We start from the raw sequence: 21,294 nt of genomic DNA, 5'->3' as shown, positions 1-21,294 counted from the left end.
CACCCACAACCACAGCTTTGTTAATATACTGAAAGGCAAAATAAATGTCGTAATATTGGAAATGACATTAAGGTATCAATGGAACATTTGAACCTATTTTTTTTAAATAATACGCCACTGAAATGCAGTACCGACTTTCATCAGAGAAGATAACCCCTCCCCATTGTCAGTTTTGCCGCTGTTGTGTCCACTTGGATACGTTCCCGGCGGTGACGTTGGGTGAATATGGGTCTCCTGGCAGGACATCGACAAAACAGGTTCCTGGCTTGGAGACGTCGCCGAATGGTAGGTCACTGACTGGTCGCTGGTGGTTTCCTATGGTCACCCAAGCTGTTTCTCTGGCCCTTGCGAATAGGTCTTGCACGTGTTGATGGACGATTGGACGGTCCTGGCGACGTGTTGTTACACGGGGTTGACCACTACGTGGACGGTCATCAGTGCTGCTGGTGGCGTTGTATCGCACTCTAAGACGTTCTATCGTTCGTACGCTGCAACTGAAGTCATTAGCAATGCCTTGAGCATGTTGACCAGCGTGCAGACGTCCAATAGCTTGTTGTGGTTGATCTCTCGTTAACCTAGTCATAGCTGCTGTGTTCAGAAAACAAGTGAACGATTGCCATTCAAGCCGGCAATTTATGCCTGAATGCATTTATGATGCACGTGCATCTCGATTTCAATGTTGTGTTTGTGGGAACTTTTCCCTCTCCAAAAAACAAAAACATTCTAACTTCAATCTCAAACAATATTTTATTGGGCAATGCAGGCTATACGACCACGATTCATATTTCCTCAAACTTGACTTCTGGTGTATATTTAAAAAAATAGGTTCAAATACTCCATTGATACTCAAATGTCATTTCTAATATCACGACGTTTCTTTTGCCTTTCAGTATATATTGGTATTTTTCAGTAAAGAAGAGACCTTGAAGACCTTGTGGGGTCAGTATATGCACTGGATATTCGATTAGAGTTCTTTTAACAAATTCGGGTGTCAGTTTTCGTTGATAGATTGCGAGGTCAGCTTCGATGGTCAATTAGTTGGTTAGAGAATATTATATAGATTTTTTAATGCTGTAAAAGTGGCAGATGAAATTGAATTCTTAGAACAAAACCATGTATATATGTATATCGACTGCCTAATATAAAGGATTGTGTATTCAAATTCATATCACCTTCGACTCAAGCACATCATAATACATACTACATGATTGAATCTCCCGCAGTTCTAAATTGTCGAGTCCATAAAAAATTAATACGTTTATACACTTGACAAAGAATCATAGTGGGTTAGTTTTCTACTAAAACAAGGTCAAGACTGGCTATCACAGAGAAGGCTACCAAGTGTTTGGCTTGTAATCAGTGAATATAATACACAAGTATAGCCCCGTAAGTAGCCAGAGCCCCGTTCCAAAAAGTGATATTAGTCCTTTAATGATGTTAAAGATTGGGAGTTACGATCACTTGTGCACTGAGAGTAACAGTGTATTTAGCCACACGGTGAAATATATATATATATATCTTGCATTCTACAATAAGTGCATTGCGAAAGTTGAATAGACGTTCATAACAATTAACAGATGTAAGCTGATTAAGATATATTTCCAAACAAGAAATTGGGGTTGTAAGAATTCTAAGACGCTCTGTAGAAAGGTGAAAGGTGTAAGGGATACTCTTGGGATATATGTCCCAAAGGAACCGGGGCTTTGTATGTTTAAACTATACACGTTACGTCATAAAAGACATGCAAGGATCTAAACGTTCACACATCTCAACGTGTTTAATCATAAACATTTATATTAAATCTGAGAATGGATTGACACAACATTTGTGCAGCTACAGACTGGGACTCCCTAGTTTAAAGACGTCCTATGGCAATGTTGGAAGCATTTAGTTTCGGCATTACAACTTCCGATCAGTCAACAAACATGACAAAATGTTGACTGACGTTGGATCTTTTACAGACATTATCACTGCACATGAATGTCAGAACGTGCACGTCAATTCTGCTGTTAGTTTTTCTGTTCCATGCAGTCACACACACATTCCTGTAAAACGTTACGCTTTGAAAAAGTTGTGTTTGTGCACACACAAATTAACGATCGTGTGACCAACATCGTCCAATCAAATACATTGTTTTTTCATTAAATGGTTTATGAATGAACAAAATCAACATTCTCTTTCTTTCTTAAGCGTTTTGAGTGTATTTATTATTCTTTGGGTGGCGGATGTCGTGGCTGGGAGTATTTGTATTTTTATGGAAACATACAAAGGCAATTGTTCATAACGTAAGTGTGTCGTCATTACATTATATAATAGGGTCCATAACATAACCCCAATATCTATAGGCGTGTTTGCCCCTTGCCATGACTCAAAAATGTGTCAATCATATCACAGGATTATTAAAGGAAAGACAGCTGATGTGTCAAAAACTATTCTAGAAACGAATCCATAAAGTACACTGATCTAAATTACCAACTTGGATTAGCATGAACATGTACTCTCAGAAGCTGAAATTTTATCTCTATATTACTTTTCACAGGCTGAGAAATACAATCTAACTTAAATGTCGTAGCTATAGTGACAGATCTATGTATACTTTACTTTTGGTAAACCTGCAAACTCCTCTGTCATTCATTGTTTAATAAGAATAGCCAGTGTAATAAATAAGGGTTGCATGAGATCGTATTGAAATGACACGACATAACCGATATATGCACGGTGTGATACTGGTATGCTCAAGTACAGATAATGCACTGATAACTCTTCAGAGCCGTGCTTACATCACATTCCTTCGTCTAGCTTATACACCTTTGCTCTTGAATCGTGGGTAAACTGTACACAGTTATTGACCTTTGTGTCCAAGAAAAATCAGTACAACATTGCCCACTTTCCTGTTGGCTGCACCCATTGTCGGCTAGCCTGTTGCTGTTAGACACTACTGTAACACCGTCTCTTTTATGTGGGGTCGTCTATGGGTGAATAGAGAACATAATCTGACAGGTACATGTGCGCTCCCAAGTTCTCTCGCTTAAAAAACATACCTCAGTTTAATGAAATCCCTCAGCGTCTAAAACCCCTTCCGACCTGTAACATCCAGGACCATGGATGTGATATAGTTTACAGGTGTGGAGGTCATACGACCTGTTTTCCAACAAAATCAAATGTAGCTCTCTTGTAGTCAAAACAAAATATCTTGCAACCTGTTCCTAGAGTGCTTTCGCAGAAATATGTGTTCAATATAATTCCGACGTAGATATTAGTAATGAATGATACTGGATCGTATAAACAATACTAATTACACAGCAGTCGTATGGCGATAAACAAACTGTCGCCAAACATAATATGTGAAAAATCAGATATAAGCTGGATATATTCTCTTGAAATTGTTTTTATGTGATTCAAATATATATCACAGTATATATATCACCCAAGAGAATACTTAACAAAAGGAGTCCAACGCAAGTCTAGAAATATAGGGTACGTACGTACCTCAGTGCTCCTTTGGGATATTATTCAGTGTTTGTAAGATATGTCCATTTTTAAATAAGATAACTAACATAGGTCTAGCGGTGTTAGCGCAATTGATTGCGACCCACGGATCCGCGCATGCTTATGTCGCTTTATGCCGAGTCACAAAATGACCTAGAAAACGAAGTGGTTTCAGACTTTGTACGGCCCCTGTGCCTGAGCTATTAGCAACACGTATAGTCACAGCCAGCGGCACTGCACACGGAACAGTCGCGGGTGACTTGAGAGTGTTGTGTGTTTTGGCAGCTTTGCGAAATAGCGACGACCCCCTTCAACATGGAGATCTTGGGCCTCGTGGACGTCCCGTTGTATGTCCTTCTAACCCTGGCGGTGGCTGTGCTGATCTATATGTGAGTAGACAATACATGTATTACTTTAGGTGGACCACTTATCTCAAGACGAATGTGACAGGCTGCATGTGTGGTAATCAATAGAGACTGCGTAGGCAAGGCGTCGTCAGGATGAGTCGCTATGCACGATCCGAGTTCTCGTCAAATGTACGTTTAGAACTGACATGCCCCGTTAATGGAGGTACAGAAGTAAACACTGGTGTGTACACTCATTACACTGACCTCATGCAGCGCTTTGGAGCAGTCTTCTGAAGACTGGATATTAGCGCTGTATGTATGTATGTATGTATGTATGTATGTATGTATGTATGTATGTATGTATGTATGTATGTATGTATGTATGTATGTATGTATGTATGTATGTATGTATGTATGTATGCATGTATGGTCTTTATATATGTATGTATGTATGCGTGTGTCTGTATGTCTGTCTGTCTGTCTGTCTGTATGTATGTATGTATGTACGTTACATGTGCTGGGATCGCCTTCTATCGCCTTGAATAGCACTGGAGTTGTATCACGCCACTGGATGTAGGCTTTGAAACAGACCATAAAAAGCTAGAAATAACATGAGGGGCGGGAATAGAGGCTCGCTAGTGTTTACCCTCCGTAGATACAGGGATCATCTGCGAAGAAGAAATTATCATCCAAACTGATTCTTTAGAACGTCGTAGAAATACGCTTCCATAGAAATACGCTTTCATTTGAACAACTTGTCTAAAGTGTGAATGTGACTTGAATTGTGGATATAATCGTAAGATGGGACTTGTGCAAGACAATATAATGATGCATATTTTTCAGACATGGAACCTGGAACTTCAATTACTTCAAAAAACAGGGCATCTCTGGACCAACACCGTTCCCTCTTTTAGGAAACACCGTGTCTCTTGTGGGTTGAGTTAATTATTTGTGTAACATTGGTGATGAAATTGTATATATATGTATATATATAAAACATATCTTTAAATTGAATGACCAGATGTTAGGTCGCTTTTTACAGGACATGGCGACATGTTTGTGTATAATATAAAAAGAAGCAACGCAGAACGTTTCACATTTGGGAAATCATACTTGCAGGTCTCGTCTGCTCTAGTGTATATGAATATCATGTTCAGCTTCAGAAAGCTATGCTTTGTATGTGCATTGTATAGATATAGAAGTTCTCGAAATTGATGTTGATAAAACATGTTTACTCGCAGACCAATTGACACTATGGGTAGCAGTTAATATAGTTAGTTCTCATATTTATTCCACAATCCTCGTTGTTGTATCATTGTCTCATTTTATTGACATCTAAACTGCTGGTCATATATCCAGACGAGCTGCAGTCCATGGCACCAGTTTTCAGAAAGGACGTAGAATGCAGAAACCTATGTTATCTATTTACAGTCTTTCTTCCACAAATTCAAAGAATGGAACCGAAAGTACGGAAATGTATATGGGTAGGTGCATCTCATACACTTATTGATTTGTCTTCCGGGTAATCTGGACAGCAGAACCAACATCCTGTTCTCGACATTGCATGCATTGCAATCAGGAACAATGCGCGAAGCTACTGGTTTGGTTACTAGTATGCATCCCAGTTGTTTATAGAATGAGTGACCCCGACGTATGGGAGACCTCAGACGTTAATAATGTAGGTGATAACTGGGATATGTGACTCAAACCAACAAAACAGAACCTTTCTTCACTCAAAATCATATTGAGGGTTCTCAGAGATCAGGTAATACACAGGTGACATATGTTGTTTACATACTCTGTTGCCTGTGTTTAAATTTCGTATGGTGACATTCTAAATGTGTAAGTATTAGTTGTGGTCCAATTAATTGAAATAATCGAAGATTGGTCGCAATGACTAAACGACCAAGCAATCGATCTTGTTTTGTCATAATCGAACACAAGCAATTTTGGAACACTTGTTTGCATTAACAATATTTATCACAAGATTGGTTTTGAATGTTACGTTTCATAAGCACTACAAGCTGGTTCCAAGTCGTGATTAAATTTATCTTGAAGACTCCAAGAAAGTTATGTTCCTAACATACTAGTCATCCTTTAAAGACATGAACATTGCAAAAAAACACCAAAAGAGCTGCATGGTTGTTTTTTTTGTGCATTAACAAACATAGCCAGGACAATTTGATAAATGACGCTAACCAATTATTTTCGATGATTGATCGGTTGTAATGAACCAGTCATCAATTATGAGATTTTAATCAATTCCCAACACTAGTAAGTATTACTGTAGATATGTACGTATTCTCCTTTAAAATCTGTACTAAAATTTACTTATATATGTGTGCAGACTTGGACTTGTCGCTATATGGCTGAAATAATGCCAATGCGACGAAACATTTTTACTGACACACTAAATCTACTAATAGTTTTCCAAAATGTTAGCAATGTTATATTTTAAAGATAATGTATCTGAAGTTTTATGTCTTGGCCTCATCTACTTCTGTTATCAGTTACTTGTTTCTGAAGGTAGACACAAACCTTTCCATCATCACGACCAGTTGGGATTCTGGGATGGAATTAGTCCCCATGGAGTAAGCTAGTCGACTAAAATAGATCGGATGGTCTGGCTTAGTCACATAACAGATTGTGTGACATCTTGCTCGGGTGTCGTTTCTGGTCGTTGATTCACCTGGTCTGTATGTAATAAGTTGCGACGCGGCATGAAATAACTGCTGTATAACACACTACGCATTTAATTAGTCAAGTTGTTACTGTCACAACTAGTTGACATTTTTGGAATGGCAAACCTTTATCCATTATATTTTAAAAAAGCAAATGTAATATTACGTTTTCTCATACCATGTTGTTTCTTCACCTTAGCATATTTATGGGAAGAACGCCAGCCTATGTTATATCGGATCTGGACATTCTGAAGGAGGTGTTTGTCAAGAGCTTCAACACTTTCAGAAACAGGATGGTAAACAATTCTTTCAAGTATCTTACCTATGACATTGTCGCAGAGGCAATTACGCTATTATTGTAACGGACTATCTGGGAAAAATATATCTCCAATTATTAAATAGAGATCTGTTAAACGTGATATTCACTGTCATGGTGGGATTATTACAACTGAATGTGACATGCATATCTTGTGTTAAAGTTGCTGTTCAATATGTTTCCAGAAATTCACACTCGTGCCCTATCCATTCAATTTGGGCGTGTTCTTCTTGGACGATGAGCACTGGCGGAGGGTGAGAAGCATCATAACACCGAGCTTCAGCAGCGGCAAACTGAGGAAGGTGAGACACTGTAGTTTTTTATGTAGGGTAAATACCCCACGTAGAAAATCCGTATCAGAAACAAACATGTCACACTATGCTGTCACGGATCTGACGCGAACCTGTCCTTTCGTCCATAGGTGTATTATATATACCATTTCAATACATGCTATGGGTTATGTTTTGGGATTCTAGATGTGCGCTGCCATCAACGATTGCTCAAGGACTCTCACAACTAATTTCTCTAAAGCCATTGGGAAAAAGGGAGGTGTGATCATGAAAGAGTGAGTATTGTGTTGACATCAAATGCAAAGAAATGGATATTCTTTAACTCGAGTATTAGGTTTTCAAGCACAGATGCTATTAATATTGCAAGCTTTTGTATTCGGTATTCTTCGCCTTCTCGGACGTGCGTTAATGGGGCGAGATTGCATTATCTGAACGTTAACGCCCTGGCAAACGACTAAAACATTAATTTTCATCTTAAAACTATGTACGCCATTTCATCCCTGTTGTTAATTTATAAGCACATTTTGCAGAGCGTGGCACTTTCTGATGTAAACTTGTTCCTGTCCGATCTTGTATTTATCTCATCCAAACATATATATCTGTTGCAATACTTTTCAGTTACTTTGGAGCTTACACCATGGACGTGATTGCACGGACTGCCTTTGGTATAAAAGTCGATTCTCAGAACGATTTCAACAATGAATTTGTCGCTAATGCTAAGGTGATGTTTACACAATCAAAGCCAAGACGACTACTACCAATGATAGCACGTACGTTTCATACTTCTTACAGACATTTCACTTCATTCAACAGCCTTGTCTGGATAGGGTGTTATGTTTAATCAAGGAGCATATCAAAGATTGCCACAATTTACGCAAGTGGTTCATCCGATAAAAAGAGAATAATGTAACAGTACACTAAATGATTTGACCTGAAGAAATCTTCATGGCATTTTATATTTCTATAGTTTCATAAAAACGACCCCATACAAGGAGAGAGACATTACAGGGGTCACCCAATGTAATACCAAATGATCGTGTCAAAGATCAACCAATACAAAAGGAATTATTATCATGTGTTCAAACCTAAGCTAGTAGTTTATCTGAGACTTGAAAAACGCCCAACAAATTGTTGTATTTTACGTCGCACTGAAAAATATTTCTCCTATATGACGGCGGTCTGTAAATATTCGTGTCTGGACCAAACAATCCAGTGACTGACATCATGAACAACGATCTACACAGTTGGGAAACGATGGCAAACATTTAAAAGAAACCATCCGATCCCGTCAGTCGCCTTTTGCAACAAGCATGGGTTGCTGAAAGCCCGGATCTCCTCGCGGTCTCCTCCCACACTAAGATGTCACGTCGTCATAATTATTTTCCATCCCCCAATCGTTGAAACATAATTCACTCGTTTTCCTCTTTTGCAGGCTTCTGTCCACCATTGGTGTGGGTTATCCGGAAAGTTGGAGTTGGATTTTTTCCGAACAGCGTCATGAGTTTTTTTCAAGCAAACATCGTGGAAATGATCAAACAACGACAGAACGACTCAAAGGAAAACCGAGAGGTTAGATATAACTGTGGAACGCTGGCTCTTTGTTGTGGTCTATTTATCATAATGTGTCTTGATACACAGGTGTGAAAATAGGTTAATGGAATTGATTTTCTGTTCCACAGTCTGCTCGTCTCGTCATGGTTACCGCATAGGTTTATCATTATCCATTAATTCAACCTATATTAGACATTAAATACATTCTTTTATAAGAGTCCAACAGGAAAGCATATGGTATTTACAGCAGAGAATCGACTTCCTGCAACTCTTGGTGGACGCTGAGATAACGGATGATACAGTTAAACAAGAAAACGGTCATGCAGCCAATGGGCAGGTCTCAGAGAAACAAACAGTCAGACGTGAGTACAGAAACACCTCTGAGTCTGCTGGGTGTGAACATGGCTTTGAACAGTATGTCACTCATGTGGCGGGCAGTGCCTTCGTGTATTGCATATCACCATGCATCGACAACGTGATCCACACTCGATTGTTTACTGCATTATATCTGTACTGTAGCTGAGCGAGGCGTTCATTGTCTGATGGAAAGCTCTGTGTGCATATTCCACTGTACGATTACTTTTACAGGTTTAACAACGGATGAAATAGTTGGCCAAGGGATATTGTTCTTCGTTGCTGGATACGAAACAACGGCTTCCACGCTGAACTTTGCATCACACAGTCTCGCCATGAATCCGGATGCACAGGAGAAGGCATATAATGAAATCAAAGAGATGCTTGGGAATGTCAGTATGAACGTTTGGGTGCTTTGATAAGTTCACACTTAACCTTATGATATAACGAGCACACCCGCATTAGAGGGATTCATTCGGAAACATTATTGTTATTGTCAAGTGAAAAGACAATTGTAAATATTATATCGAAGTGACGATTTCTCCTCATCTAGTCATAGCTAGGATCGTCTCAGGGATTTGAGATTGATGAAATGTTCGTGTACTTCTCGTAAGCCAAGATTGCAATGTAGGGTTTATGGTCGTTTTATCTCGTGAAACAACACGATGGTAGGAATACTTGTTCAGAAACTGAAGAAACAATGTCACAAGAAGTTTTGCCGAAGTGACGATTTCCCCTGATATAGTCAGAGCAAGGATCGTCTCAGGGATTTGCGAATTAGAGAATGTTCGTGTACTTCTCGTAAGTCAAGATCGCAGTGTTGAGTTTATGGTCGTTTTATCTCATGAAACATTGCGGAAACAACACGATGATAGGAATACAGAAACAGAAGAAAAAATGTTAAAAGAAATTCTGCTTGAAGCTCTCGATGAATCTCTCACATAAGGTAACAGTCAGTAGCAGACATAGTCTTTTTCCTCTATCCTAGGAGGAACCAAACTACGACAACATTGGGAAACTGAAGTATCTGGACAACATCATCACTGAAACGCTCAGACTCTACCCACCTGTTATTACGTAAGTTAAAAAAACAAACAATACAAATTGAAGCCCAGTCGTGGCAGGTGCCATTTGTGTTGGATATGAACACAGGACACAAAGAATTGACTTGAGGGAGATATATTGAATATAGGCGTCTCAAAGTATGTTAGATGGCAAAGTAAAGTATGTTAGATGGCAAAGTAAAGTATGTTAGATGGCAAAGTAAAGTATGCCTATTTACATACAAGAAATGTTTATTGTTATATCTAAAAGGCAACAAACAATTGTTCAAGTTCCACAACCTGCGCGTATGAATAAAATCATCATAATCAAAGCCTCGACATCTGCCGTTTTACTTTGTTTAGCGTGCATTCACCTGCATGACAATAAAGTGCTTTTCCTGTTATTTACGGTGTGTAGTAGAGATGGGGTATTGTTTTGCAAGGGGGTGTCTAAGTCTATCATACACTTATGTGTCACTGTCCAATGTATTCATCCAATGGAAAAAAAGGTATATGAAGGTGTGAAGTTCACATAAAGACAATATTTAGAATTTCAACAGTGTTTAGGAAGTCTTTTGTGAAATAGGGTTGGTAATTGTATAGAAGTCCAATTCGTTTCTCATTAAGACATACATTACATACACCTTTTTATAAGTAAAGTCTGATCAGCAGATATATCAATAGTTACAGTGTGCAGTAGACACGAGATGTGATATTGTTTTGCAAGGGGTGTCCCAGTCTATCATACACTTATACGTCATGGTCATATTCGTCCAATGGAAAAACTATATACCGCGTGATGTTCATATTAAAAATATTCAGAATTGATTGTTTATTTCAGATTAAGTCGCAGAGCTTCTGAGAATATTCAGATCAAGGACCTGACAATCTATGAGGGTCAAACTGTCTTCGTGCCTACATTTGCACTACAGAGAGACCCTAAGCTCTTCAAGGATCCACATTCCTTCAAACCTGAAAGGTAATGTCACCCGTCAAACGTATCTAAATGGTACCGCTGTAGTGACTCCACGTATAGACCCGGCTGAAGCCCACCTACATGCATTGTTTCACCAGCATACATTCGCATGTACACACATCGACGCTGTGATCAGTTGCTGTCAGATCTTTAAAAGACCCCTTTCTTATCTCAGCGTGCTTCAACATATCCTCTTTCTTAGCTTAATGTGGTTTGTTTCAGTTCTGACTGAGGCTGAAACACTGAATACCAAACTTCATTTATCTGATTGCGTCAACAAAAGGGATACCGTTAACATAAAGAAAATTAAGATTATGCCTTTTCATCCCCAGACAGATTGTGTGTAATACATGACTGGAGATATTTATCAACGCACTTATCAATATTTTATTTACTGTGATATTTTTCAGACATGATGAAAAATCAAACCCACTGTCCTTCTTGGCGTTCGGATACGGTCCAAGAATTTGTATTGGGATGCGTCTGGCTCTGATTGAGGCTAAAATAGCCCTGGTTAATGTTCTGAGAGCTGTGAAGTTTGAACGTATGCCGGACACTCAGGTATAAGTATTTCATCATATTCATCATCATCATCATCATCATCATCATCATCATCATCATCATCATCATCATCATTCGACATCTCAACGATTGTCATCTGCATCATTGACAGCATGGGAATCCAAACTCCGAAGGCAAGCAGTGATTATCACATCTGATCTCTAGAGTTTCTTACTTTTAAAAGTAACCGTTTTCTAACAGTTAGAAATGTTTTAATGGTGTAGACAATTACATAAATGTACATTCAAATGATTCCTTAATTTGAAACCTTATACATCGAATTTAATGCTCAAAATATTCCCTCTTTAAGAATATTTTCATGGAAAGCACTGCTTACCTAAAGTAACTCTAAAGTAAAACCCTATCACATTGAACTGGCGAGATTCAGATGTAACTAAAAGGATGGGACGATTTCTGGCGATCTGTCGAGAACACACAATTTGCCAGTTTTGTGATTTACAAAATAGCATTTCTGACTAATATATCCGTTGTATCCTCAAAACAGTTCATTGATAAACGTTATACCCGTTTTCCGAGTTTAGAGCTATTACAGTTAATGGCAAGTAACAATGTAGGGCGAAACCGCTTTATCAGTGGCTCAAGGGAGGTTACGCTCTCTCACTACATCGGACATGCGAATGTTGGCCCACATTCGAGTGAGTTAGTGAGTGAGTGAGTTGAGTTTTACGCCGCACTCAGCAATATTCCAGCTATATGGCGGCGGTCTGTAAATAATCGAGTCTGGACCAGACGATCCAGTGATCAACAGCATGAGCATCGATCTGCGCAACTGGGAACCGATGACATGTGTCAACCAAGTCAGCGAGCCTGACCACCCAATCCCGTTCGTCGCCTTTTACGACAAGCATGGGTTACTGAAGATCAATATTCTAACCCGGACCATCACGGGTGGCCGAAATTCGAAACTAAACAGCATTTGAAACGTTGTCGACAAGAAATCACAGATATCTGACGAATTAAATACCGATAAATGCAATATACGTGCCACTTATTACGTCATGATGAACGTACCGTGTCTGTTCATCAAGCTCAAGCAATTTGGTTTTGCTTTGTTCCAGTCTCACGATCCCCATTTTGTTTGACCTTTTATTTTGGTACCCTCAAAAAACGCAAAAGCTACAATAAATGCATAAAAAACTTCAGGGAACAAAATATGCACGAAATATTTTGTGTGTTTGAGATTGATAGAAGTCCCCTAGAATCACACTTAGCTGTTAAAGTTCATAAATAAGCAATTTGAAATTACAATCGCTTGTTAAAGTGACTCCCCCCCCTTCATGTTGACTGAAAGAGCTTGGTTTGGAGACACTACCGACCCCCCTTTCAGATGACGTAATCATAAGGGCATAGCTCATTTTAATGTTTTCACTTATGCATACATGATGCCAAGGGTTCAAACTAAATACTGAATGGTCACACAAGTGTCAGCTCACAATATATTGTAAACAGTGCCAGCTTGAATATCTGGACACAATGTTTTTGAAAGCTTAAAATGGGGTTGTCCTTAAAAAATAGCCCCCGACTAAATATAAAACAGGCAATCCAAATCTTTGACTGTTGATCATGACGGGTCATCCAATACTATACTGAACATATTTTATATGACATTATCTGAGGGCATACCATTATCCAAGAGGTATCAAAAGACAAATCGTTTTTCATTTTCTGCAATTTTGTTAAAAATATTATACCCCAATGTGTTCTGATGACAAATAACTGGTTGACCACATTACCCACACATGTGAATTTTTTTTGCTAACGATTCCTTCAAAACAAAATGGAAGCTTTTCAAACATTGGACATCGAGAATATAGTTAGGCTACGTACTTTTTGATCGACCCTCGCACATTAAAACCATTCTTTCAAAGTCTTAGGTTTGTTATTACTTATTGAAATAATTCTCCTAAGTTCTAAGTGTTTGGGAAGGTCCAGTGTATGAAATAAGCAACTACAAGATTAGCAGTGCACTGGACCATGAACTTGTTGATAAAAGCTGTAGGGGTTATAGGCTGTAGGGGTTTGGAGAGGTTACCGTTCATCACAGTATACATACCTCGTCTGTTTATCATGACGTACGTACCTAGTCTGTTCATCATGACGTACATACCTAGTCTGTTCATCATGCTATACGAATGTAGTCTGTTCATTACGATGCACATATCTATAGTACTGTCGGAAATAGAAAAAAACTGTATTTTCTCATTTATCTCTACAATTCATGTAGTTGATATGTGCAAGTGTGAAATATCTCTTAAACTAAGTTCGGCCTAACTACAGTCTCAATGGTAGGGACACAAGAAACGTAGAAAAAGGACTTTACTGAGGAGAGATTAGTGCAGAAATGAGCAATGCGATTTTTTTCTAAGTCCAAAACGAATTATTTGGAACAGACCATGGCTGTATGCAAATTAGTGTGCGACGATATTGTATTATAAAGGACACTTTTTAAGTGACCAATTTGAAATTAGACGTAGCTTCATTATAAACGATAGCTGGCGTAAAAAAATAATAACTTTCATGCTGAAACTATTAAGGATGTAGCTACCATGGAGTCTCACTGTCACTACAAAAAGAAACAGATAGGAGGGTTCGTCTCAAAAGCAAAACCTGGACGGGTGTCGCAGACGATCGTTGGGGTCGGGCTTGGGGATAGAGATATCAGCTAAGATACGATAATCCTTTAGGGCAATTATACTGGGGAAGTACACGGCATATCATAACAATTTACAAATAATATCCAGTCCTGTCGATCTTCGCGATCGGGTGGTCATGCCACCTATATATTTTGAGACATTTAATACGATGCGTTTCTATGGTTATCTGGTATCAAACTCTTTTACATATCTCAACATAAACTTTATGAAAGAAAGACACTTAAGCTGTTAATCAATAGATGAGGCATAGTCAACACACATGAAAAAGCACAAAATATCTTTGAGATGACCCCTTGGGCGCCTGTAGGCAGCACATGCATTTCATGCCACGTGAGTCGACGGTCCGTCGTCATACCTGGCTGAGCGACCTAATTGCCATCTATAGTCTGATCTATTGTTTTCAGCAGCTATTCGTATTTTTTCTAAGTTGTGCCCGATTTTACGAGTAAACATGCTTTTCTGGATATCGTATTACGCATCCCACTGAATGCCAAGTTAGGCCGAAGTGGGTTATTTCGACATATGCTATTTGCAGTTGTGTAAATTTTAGGGATACAGAGTAAGAGCCTAAAAACAGTTTTTTTCTATTTCCGACAGTACTTTAGTCTGTTCATCACGATGCACGTACCTAGTCTGTCCATCACGATGCAGTACCTAGGGATGCACGTACCTTCTGTTCATCACGATGCACGTATATCTGTTCATCACGATGCACGTACCTAGTCTTTTCATCACGATGCACGCACCTTGTCTGTTCGTCGTGATGCACGTACCTAGTCTGTTCATCACGATGCACGTACCTAGTCTGTTCATCATGATGGAAGTACCTAGTCTGTTCATCACGATACACATACCTAGTCTGGCCATCACGATGCAGGTACCTAGTCTGTTCATCATGATGGAAGCACCTAATCTGTTCATCACGATGTACATACCTAGTCTGTCCATTACGATGCACGTATCTAGTCTGTTCATCACGATGTACGCACCTTGTCTGATGATCATAATGGACCTACCTACCCCAGCGTCGTGTTGTCCTACTCATAACATGATACGCCTCTGTGGCGCAGTCTTAACGTAAAATAGTCAATAATTAATTCTGACAATGATGTTCAGCATGATACATGTTCTTCATAATATTACGCGACTAAATGTGAAGATCAACAGAAATATAAACATGAATCTTTTGTTTACAGGAAGTATTGACGTTTAAGCAGACTAGCGTTCTCCAAACAGAAAAGGACATCAAGCTGAAAGTATCTCCAAGATGCTGAGCTATGGGAAGAGGCACCTGCAGTACTCTTATGATAAGAAGAAAGGAGAGAGAAATGTTACACAACTTGTAACTGTCTCATGATTCAGTCGATTGCTGTGATGAATTGTTTCTCTTTTTGTGCCAGAAACATAGACACATATTCGTCTGTAAGCTGTGTCGTCCAGGGTTTTCCTAAGTGTTGGAAAACTTTCGCACATACCTTCGTGGATCAGTAATCAGCGGAAACTGTCATGTTTCAGTAATTCCTTGCTTTTCCACATTTGACTGTCAGTGATTGTAGTATTAAAGAACGATTTTCTAAATAGACATTGACCACACATCAGTAATGGCAGAAGTGGAGAGTGCGGATAGGCAGGCAGGCCGGCAGACAGGCTGACAGACAGACAGACAACTGGTTGTTCCAAATAATCTGTCTCCTTTTGAATGACATGTGCACTGTTGTATGCATTGTACGTATACTATGCATTGCATTAAGAACGTTTTAAGAGTTCTGGAAGAAGCTGTCGGTTGAACTAATCAAGTTAAAGCTGAATCTTAAGTACATATATGCGTTACAAGGTATACGTAGATTCTCGGATAGTTTATGCTGAAACGTAATTTCTTATAAAACATAATAAGTAGGGCTTGTGTTGTGAAATTGGAACATTGATCAGTGCAGTTCAGCAACGATGATATACCAGTTAGAACAAAATATATATCCAAGACCTAACTACATTGAATAATAAATAATGATGCTCAGGCGTGATTGTGACACTTGATGTCTATTGACGTTACATCTCATTTGTCCGTATTGCAAGTACCGTATGTGAAATACAAATTGTCATAGTATCATAAAGAATAAATGCTGTGTAGAGTATTTAGAAGGAGTAGCTTATCAGTCCTCAGCAAAATTACAAACCACATTATATCTTGAAAGAATATTTATCCTTCAGCCACATTACAAACCAACTCATACCTCGACAGTAAATGTAACAAACATGAATTCTTGCAAATTCTAAAGTCAGTGCCCTGTATGTGTACTTTATGTCAGATAGGGTATACATACTGAATGTCAATGCTACATTTAAATTGCGGTTGTTTAACGTGTTTGTCGTACATGTAACTTCCCGTGCTCATGTTGAATATACTCGATTTTGAGTTTAGTACAGATTTGTTCTGAAATATGGAAATTGCTTTGTCGCTCTTATTCGCTTTGTCAATTTCAGCTAAAACAACCAGTGTATTGATCACAGTGTATTCAAATATATATATTGAAATTTCTCATCTCAGCATGCACTAATAAATACATGTAAATAATGAGATTTTGTTTGCTTGTTTGTTGTTTAATGCAGCAATTTTCAACTATATGACGGGTGTAATTGCGTCTGGACCAGACAATCCAGTGATAAACATCATGAGCATCGATCTCCACTTCGGTTGGGTGAGGTGGTGGTCGAAGAAAAGCTCCCTATCGCAGGTATGGACTTGCTAATTGGGAATGATTCGGCAATTTTGTCACTTGTGCTACGGCTAGGTAATTTCTTCTGGGATGGATTCCTATTATCATTTGGCTGGCGCTTTCATGGATCATTCTCATGACCAAAATGTTCAAGAGTGCTGAAAATTCCAACAAATTTATTTTAGCTGTATAGGAACCAGCTCGAGTCAGGGCGCACTTGGTTAAGTTACGTGGAGAAACCGGGCAAGGTTCCAGTTTGGCAATTATTTAAAGGATAGCAGTTATTAGATGTACCTGCGAATGATGAAGGGATGTTTTTCATATAAAATGTATTATATTTAAAATCGACGAATAGTTTCAGATTTTCAAAAATAGAACACTATTTCAGAGTGGTTCATAAACACATGTTCATGTAATAGTCAGAATCGATGTGTTCTTAGCAGTGATTTTCTTAGGCTTGTGGACATAGTGTGTAGCTTTTAGTCACCCAGCGAGGAAGTTTAAGTACCTGTCAAATCAGTTACCTAAATGGTGTATACGAATCTGTCTGGCAATTACATCATACTGACATAAGTTCCAAACATTGACATGACCCTTTCGACACGGTAATTTGAACATTTTGTTATATCTTCAGCAAACTAATATTTCACATAGTTCACATAGCTTTATATGGTATTTCTGCGAGAACACATCGAGATAGCTCGCTACAGAAGGAACGCCCGATGCAATGCAGGTGTTAGACATTCACCACATAGGTGAAGCATTTTCGATCATAATGGACTTAACTACAGCAGCGTCGTGTTGTCCTACTCATAACATGATATGCCTCTGTGGCATAGTCATAACATTAATAGTCAATAATTAATTTTGACAATGATGTTCAGCATAATACACATTCTTCAGAATTACTTGACTAAATGTGAAAATCAACAGAAATAAAAACATGAATCTTATGCACTAGTTGCAGCTGACCTAACACCATGGGGGCTGAAAATGCCCATATTAATGCCAGTACATGCACCCCATTTTTATCCGTCTGCATATGGTGTCTTTGATCACACGTTTATGTGGATTTTAAACACTAATAAAGAGGTCAGCCTCATTATCCCTTAAACTACTTGTAACATGCAGGTAATCACCTAGTACTCTACCTATACACAACTTGCGATCTGAGAAGCCAGGTAAAGTTATCACCCTTTAATTTAATAATAATAATAATTGATTTGTATAGCGCCTTCCTTCCAACTGTTGCTGCTCTGTGGCGCTTAAAAGTTTCTGATCAGTATGTCAACTTTAAGAATTGGAGTTGTAGGCATCGTTGAAGAGAAACGTTTTCAAAAGGCTACAAAATGATGTGTAGGTCTCTGCACTCTTGATCTGTTGTGGCAGGTGATTCCACAAAATGGGAGCTTTCACAGAGAATGCTTTATCACCCATTTTGCTGTTTGTGTGTAGGATTGTGAGGAGGTCGGTTTCTGCTGACAATACTTGTGAAGTAGGGACGTTGAATACAATGGTGCAGTGTCATTGTACAATGCTTTGAACGTCAAAGTGAGGATCTTGTAGTGTATACGCTGCTCGATAGGGAGCCAGTGTAAACTGCTGAGCACTGGAGTGATGTGGGCGATCTTTTTGCTCCTTGTGATGACTCGTGCAACATTATTCTGAATCCTCTGGAGATGTTGCACTGCTGCATGCGGCCCCATGGATCAGTGAGTTGCAATAGTCCAGACGGGAAGTTATATAACAGTGGGTCAATAACTTTGCGGTGTCTTCATTAAGGTACTTCCTGATCTTCCAGATGTTTCTCAGGTGCCAGGATGCAGATTTAGCGACAGAAAGTACCTGCTTGTCAGAGGACATTGTTCTGTCAAAGATAACACCAAGGTTTTAACGTGTTCAACTGGAGCAACAACAGAGTCATTAACACAATTGGATCCATGGATGCCTTGGGAGTCAGATGTCAAGATACATGCACTGAAATGGACTTCAGGTTGTCAAGATATACGCGTTTTAATCAAGTTGCTAAAAACAATCTTAAACCAAAAGTCACCGTGTTCTTAAATCTGATTGGTTGAAAAACATGATCGAAAAGTATTCGATTCCCGGAAATTTGCTGCGTATTAATACGTACAAACATCGCTCACATCATTGTATTGTTACGTCGTCAGCTGTGATGACGTCATTTCGATCATATTGTGACGTAAAGTCTGCATGACGTCACAAATGAGCAGTTCCAGATGCTATCATGGGAGACAGCCGAAACGGCCGACTGATGACATTTCACTGCTGTACCCGTACTCGATGTCAATGTTTACTTTTGTGTTTACAATGTCGATAAACGTCATGTGTTGGCGAATTTCCGGGTGTTATTGAGTATATGAAGCACGGGAATATTGAAGCACGGGAAACGCCGTCGGTTTTAAATGTGCTTCAAATACTCAATAACACCCGGAAATTTGCCAACACATGATGTTTATCTATGGGTTAAAAGGTCATATGTGTATGGATGATATAGGTTTTGCATATTAATTAGGAGATAAACATCATGTGTTGGCAAATTTCCGGGTGTTATTGAGTATTTGAAGCACGGGAATATTTCATTTAAAACCGACGGCGTTTCCCGTGCTGCAATATTCCTGTGCTTCAAATACTCAATAACACCCGGAAATTTGCCAACACATGATGTTTATCTCCTAATTAATATGCAAAACCTATATCATCCATACACATTTGACCTTTTAACCCATAACTTCCTCCACGAAAAGAAGATGTTCTGTTTTATTCAAATAAATGTTAATAACAAATATTCATAACCTCCATAAAATATTTGAGTTATATTTTTAAAATTGATGCAGAAACATTGCACCTCCCGGTTAAGCTTAGCAATGCATTTGAATCACAGCCGTTAAAAAGGAGTGAGTGAGTTTGTTTTACGCCGCACTCAGCAATATTCCAGCTATATGGAGGTGGTCCGTAAGTAATCGAGTCTGGACCAGACAATCCAGTGATCAACAGCATCAGCATCGATATGCGCATCGAACCGATGACATGTGTCAATCAAGTCAGCGAGCCTGACCACCCGATCCCGTTAGTCGCCTCTCACGACAAGCATGGGTTACTGAAGATGAATTATATCCCGGACCTTCACGGGTCCGTTAAAAAGGAAAGGTTTCAAACAAATAATGCATAAAAAACTGTTATCGAGTTGATACGTCACTGGATGTGACACATTTTACTGACCCATCAAAGTTGTTGTCCCCATTTACAAGCGATAGAACAGGAGCGTTCTTCCCACCTGATGATACAGGGCGTTGTTCACGTTAGTTTTGTTCACGGATAGGTCACGGATTGTATTAACCTTGACGAGATGTTGGTCAGGTGGGGTGTTCCCTGTTTGACGATAGACTGGTAAGGTGCGTTACTCCTCTTGGCGATAGAGATCAACAGCATGTGTGCTCTTTGTGTTGAATGAAATTTTGAAATACGGCATCGTCTTAGAATAACCTCTTCAAATATGCACTGACAACCCAAGTAGGTGTAAACGATAGTTGGTTTTCAGCATCCAAAGAGATACGGGGGGACAAATGACTGGAGGCTATGGATAATGTGCTTGGTCTGATAGTTAGGAGTCATATAATTGTAAACCAATTAAATGAAAACATGCTGGTGCATATTGATGTAGACGTACGAAAAACAGCCAAATGTAAACATGTGAAGAGTCAAGTGTGAAGGTCGGTGCTCCACAACCAAAATTATGTAGTATTTGTTAATAAAGAAGAGACATTGAAGACCTTGTGGGGCAAGCATATACACTGAATATTCGATTAGAGTGTCATTATTCGTAGATAGATTGCGAGTTCAGCTTCGATGGTCAATTAGAGAATATTATATTGACTGTGTTATGCTGCAAAAGAACATACATACATACATGTATGCACGCACGCAAGCACGCACGCAGGCACGTATGCACACACGCACGCACGCACGCACATCCATCCATACACACACACACACACACATACACACATACATACATACATACATACATACATACATACATACATACATACATACATACATACATACATACATACATACATACATACATACATACATACATACATACATACATACATACATACATACACATACATACATACATACATACATACATACATACATACATACATACAGCGCTAATATCCAGTCTTCAGAAGACTGCTCCAAAGCACTGCATGAGCTCAGTGTAATGAGTGTACACACCAGTGTTTACTTTAGTACCTCCATTAACGGG

General features: G+C 39.0%; 1 protein-coding gene across 1 annotated transcript; it reads left to right on the top strand.

Moving 5' to 3' along the window:
• The first annotated feature begins 3,595 nt into the window (after positions 1-3,595).
• LOC124264465 (cytochrome P450 3A13-like) lies at positions 3,596-16,854 on the top strand. Its single transcript, XM_046699207.1, has 14 exons — positions 3,596-3,878; positions 4,680-4,767; positions 5,268-5,320; positions 6,717-6,813; positions 7,019-7,135; positions 7,310-7,398; positions 7,742-7,893; positions 8,556-8,692; positions 8,922-9,036; positions 9,263-9,420; positions 10,017-10,105; positions 10,913-11,050; positions 11,458-11,608; positions 15,480-16,854. The coding sequence occupies exons 1-14, from the start codon at positions 3,805-3,807 to the stop codon at positions 15,555-15,557; spliced, it is 1,536 nt and encodes a 511-aa protein (XP_046555163.1). The 5' UTR covers positions 3,596-3,804; the 3' UTR covers positions 15,558-16,854.
• The last annotated feature ends 4,440 nt before the right edge of the window (positions 16,855-21,294 follow it).

This window comes from Haliotis rubra, unplaced genomic scaffold (assembly GCF_003918875.1).
Source record: "Haliotis rubra isolate DU_JTF1 unplaced genomic scaffold, ASM391887v1 Scf926, whole genome shotgun sequence".
Taxonomy (NCBI): domain Eukaryota; kingdom Metazoa; phylum Mollusca; class Gastropoda; order Lepetellida; family Haliotidae; genus Haliotis; species Haliotis rubra.
This window is presented reverse-complemented; position numbering and strand designations above follow the sequence as displayed.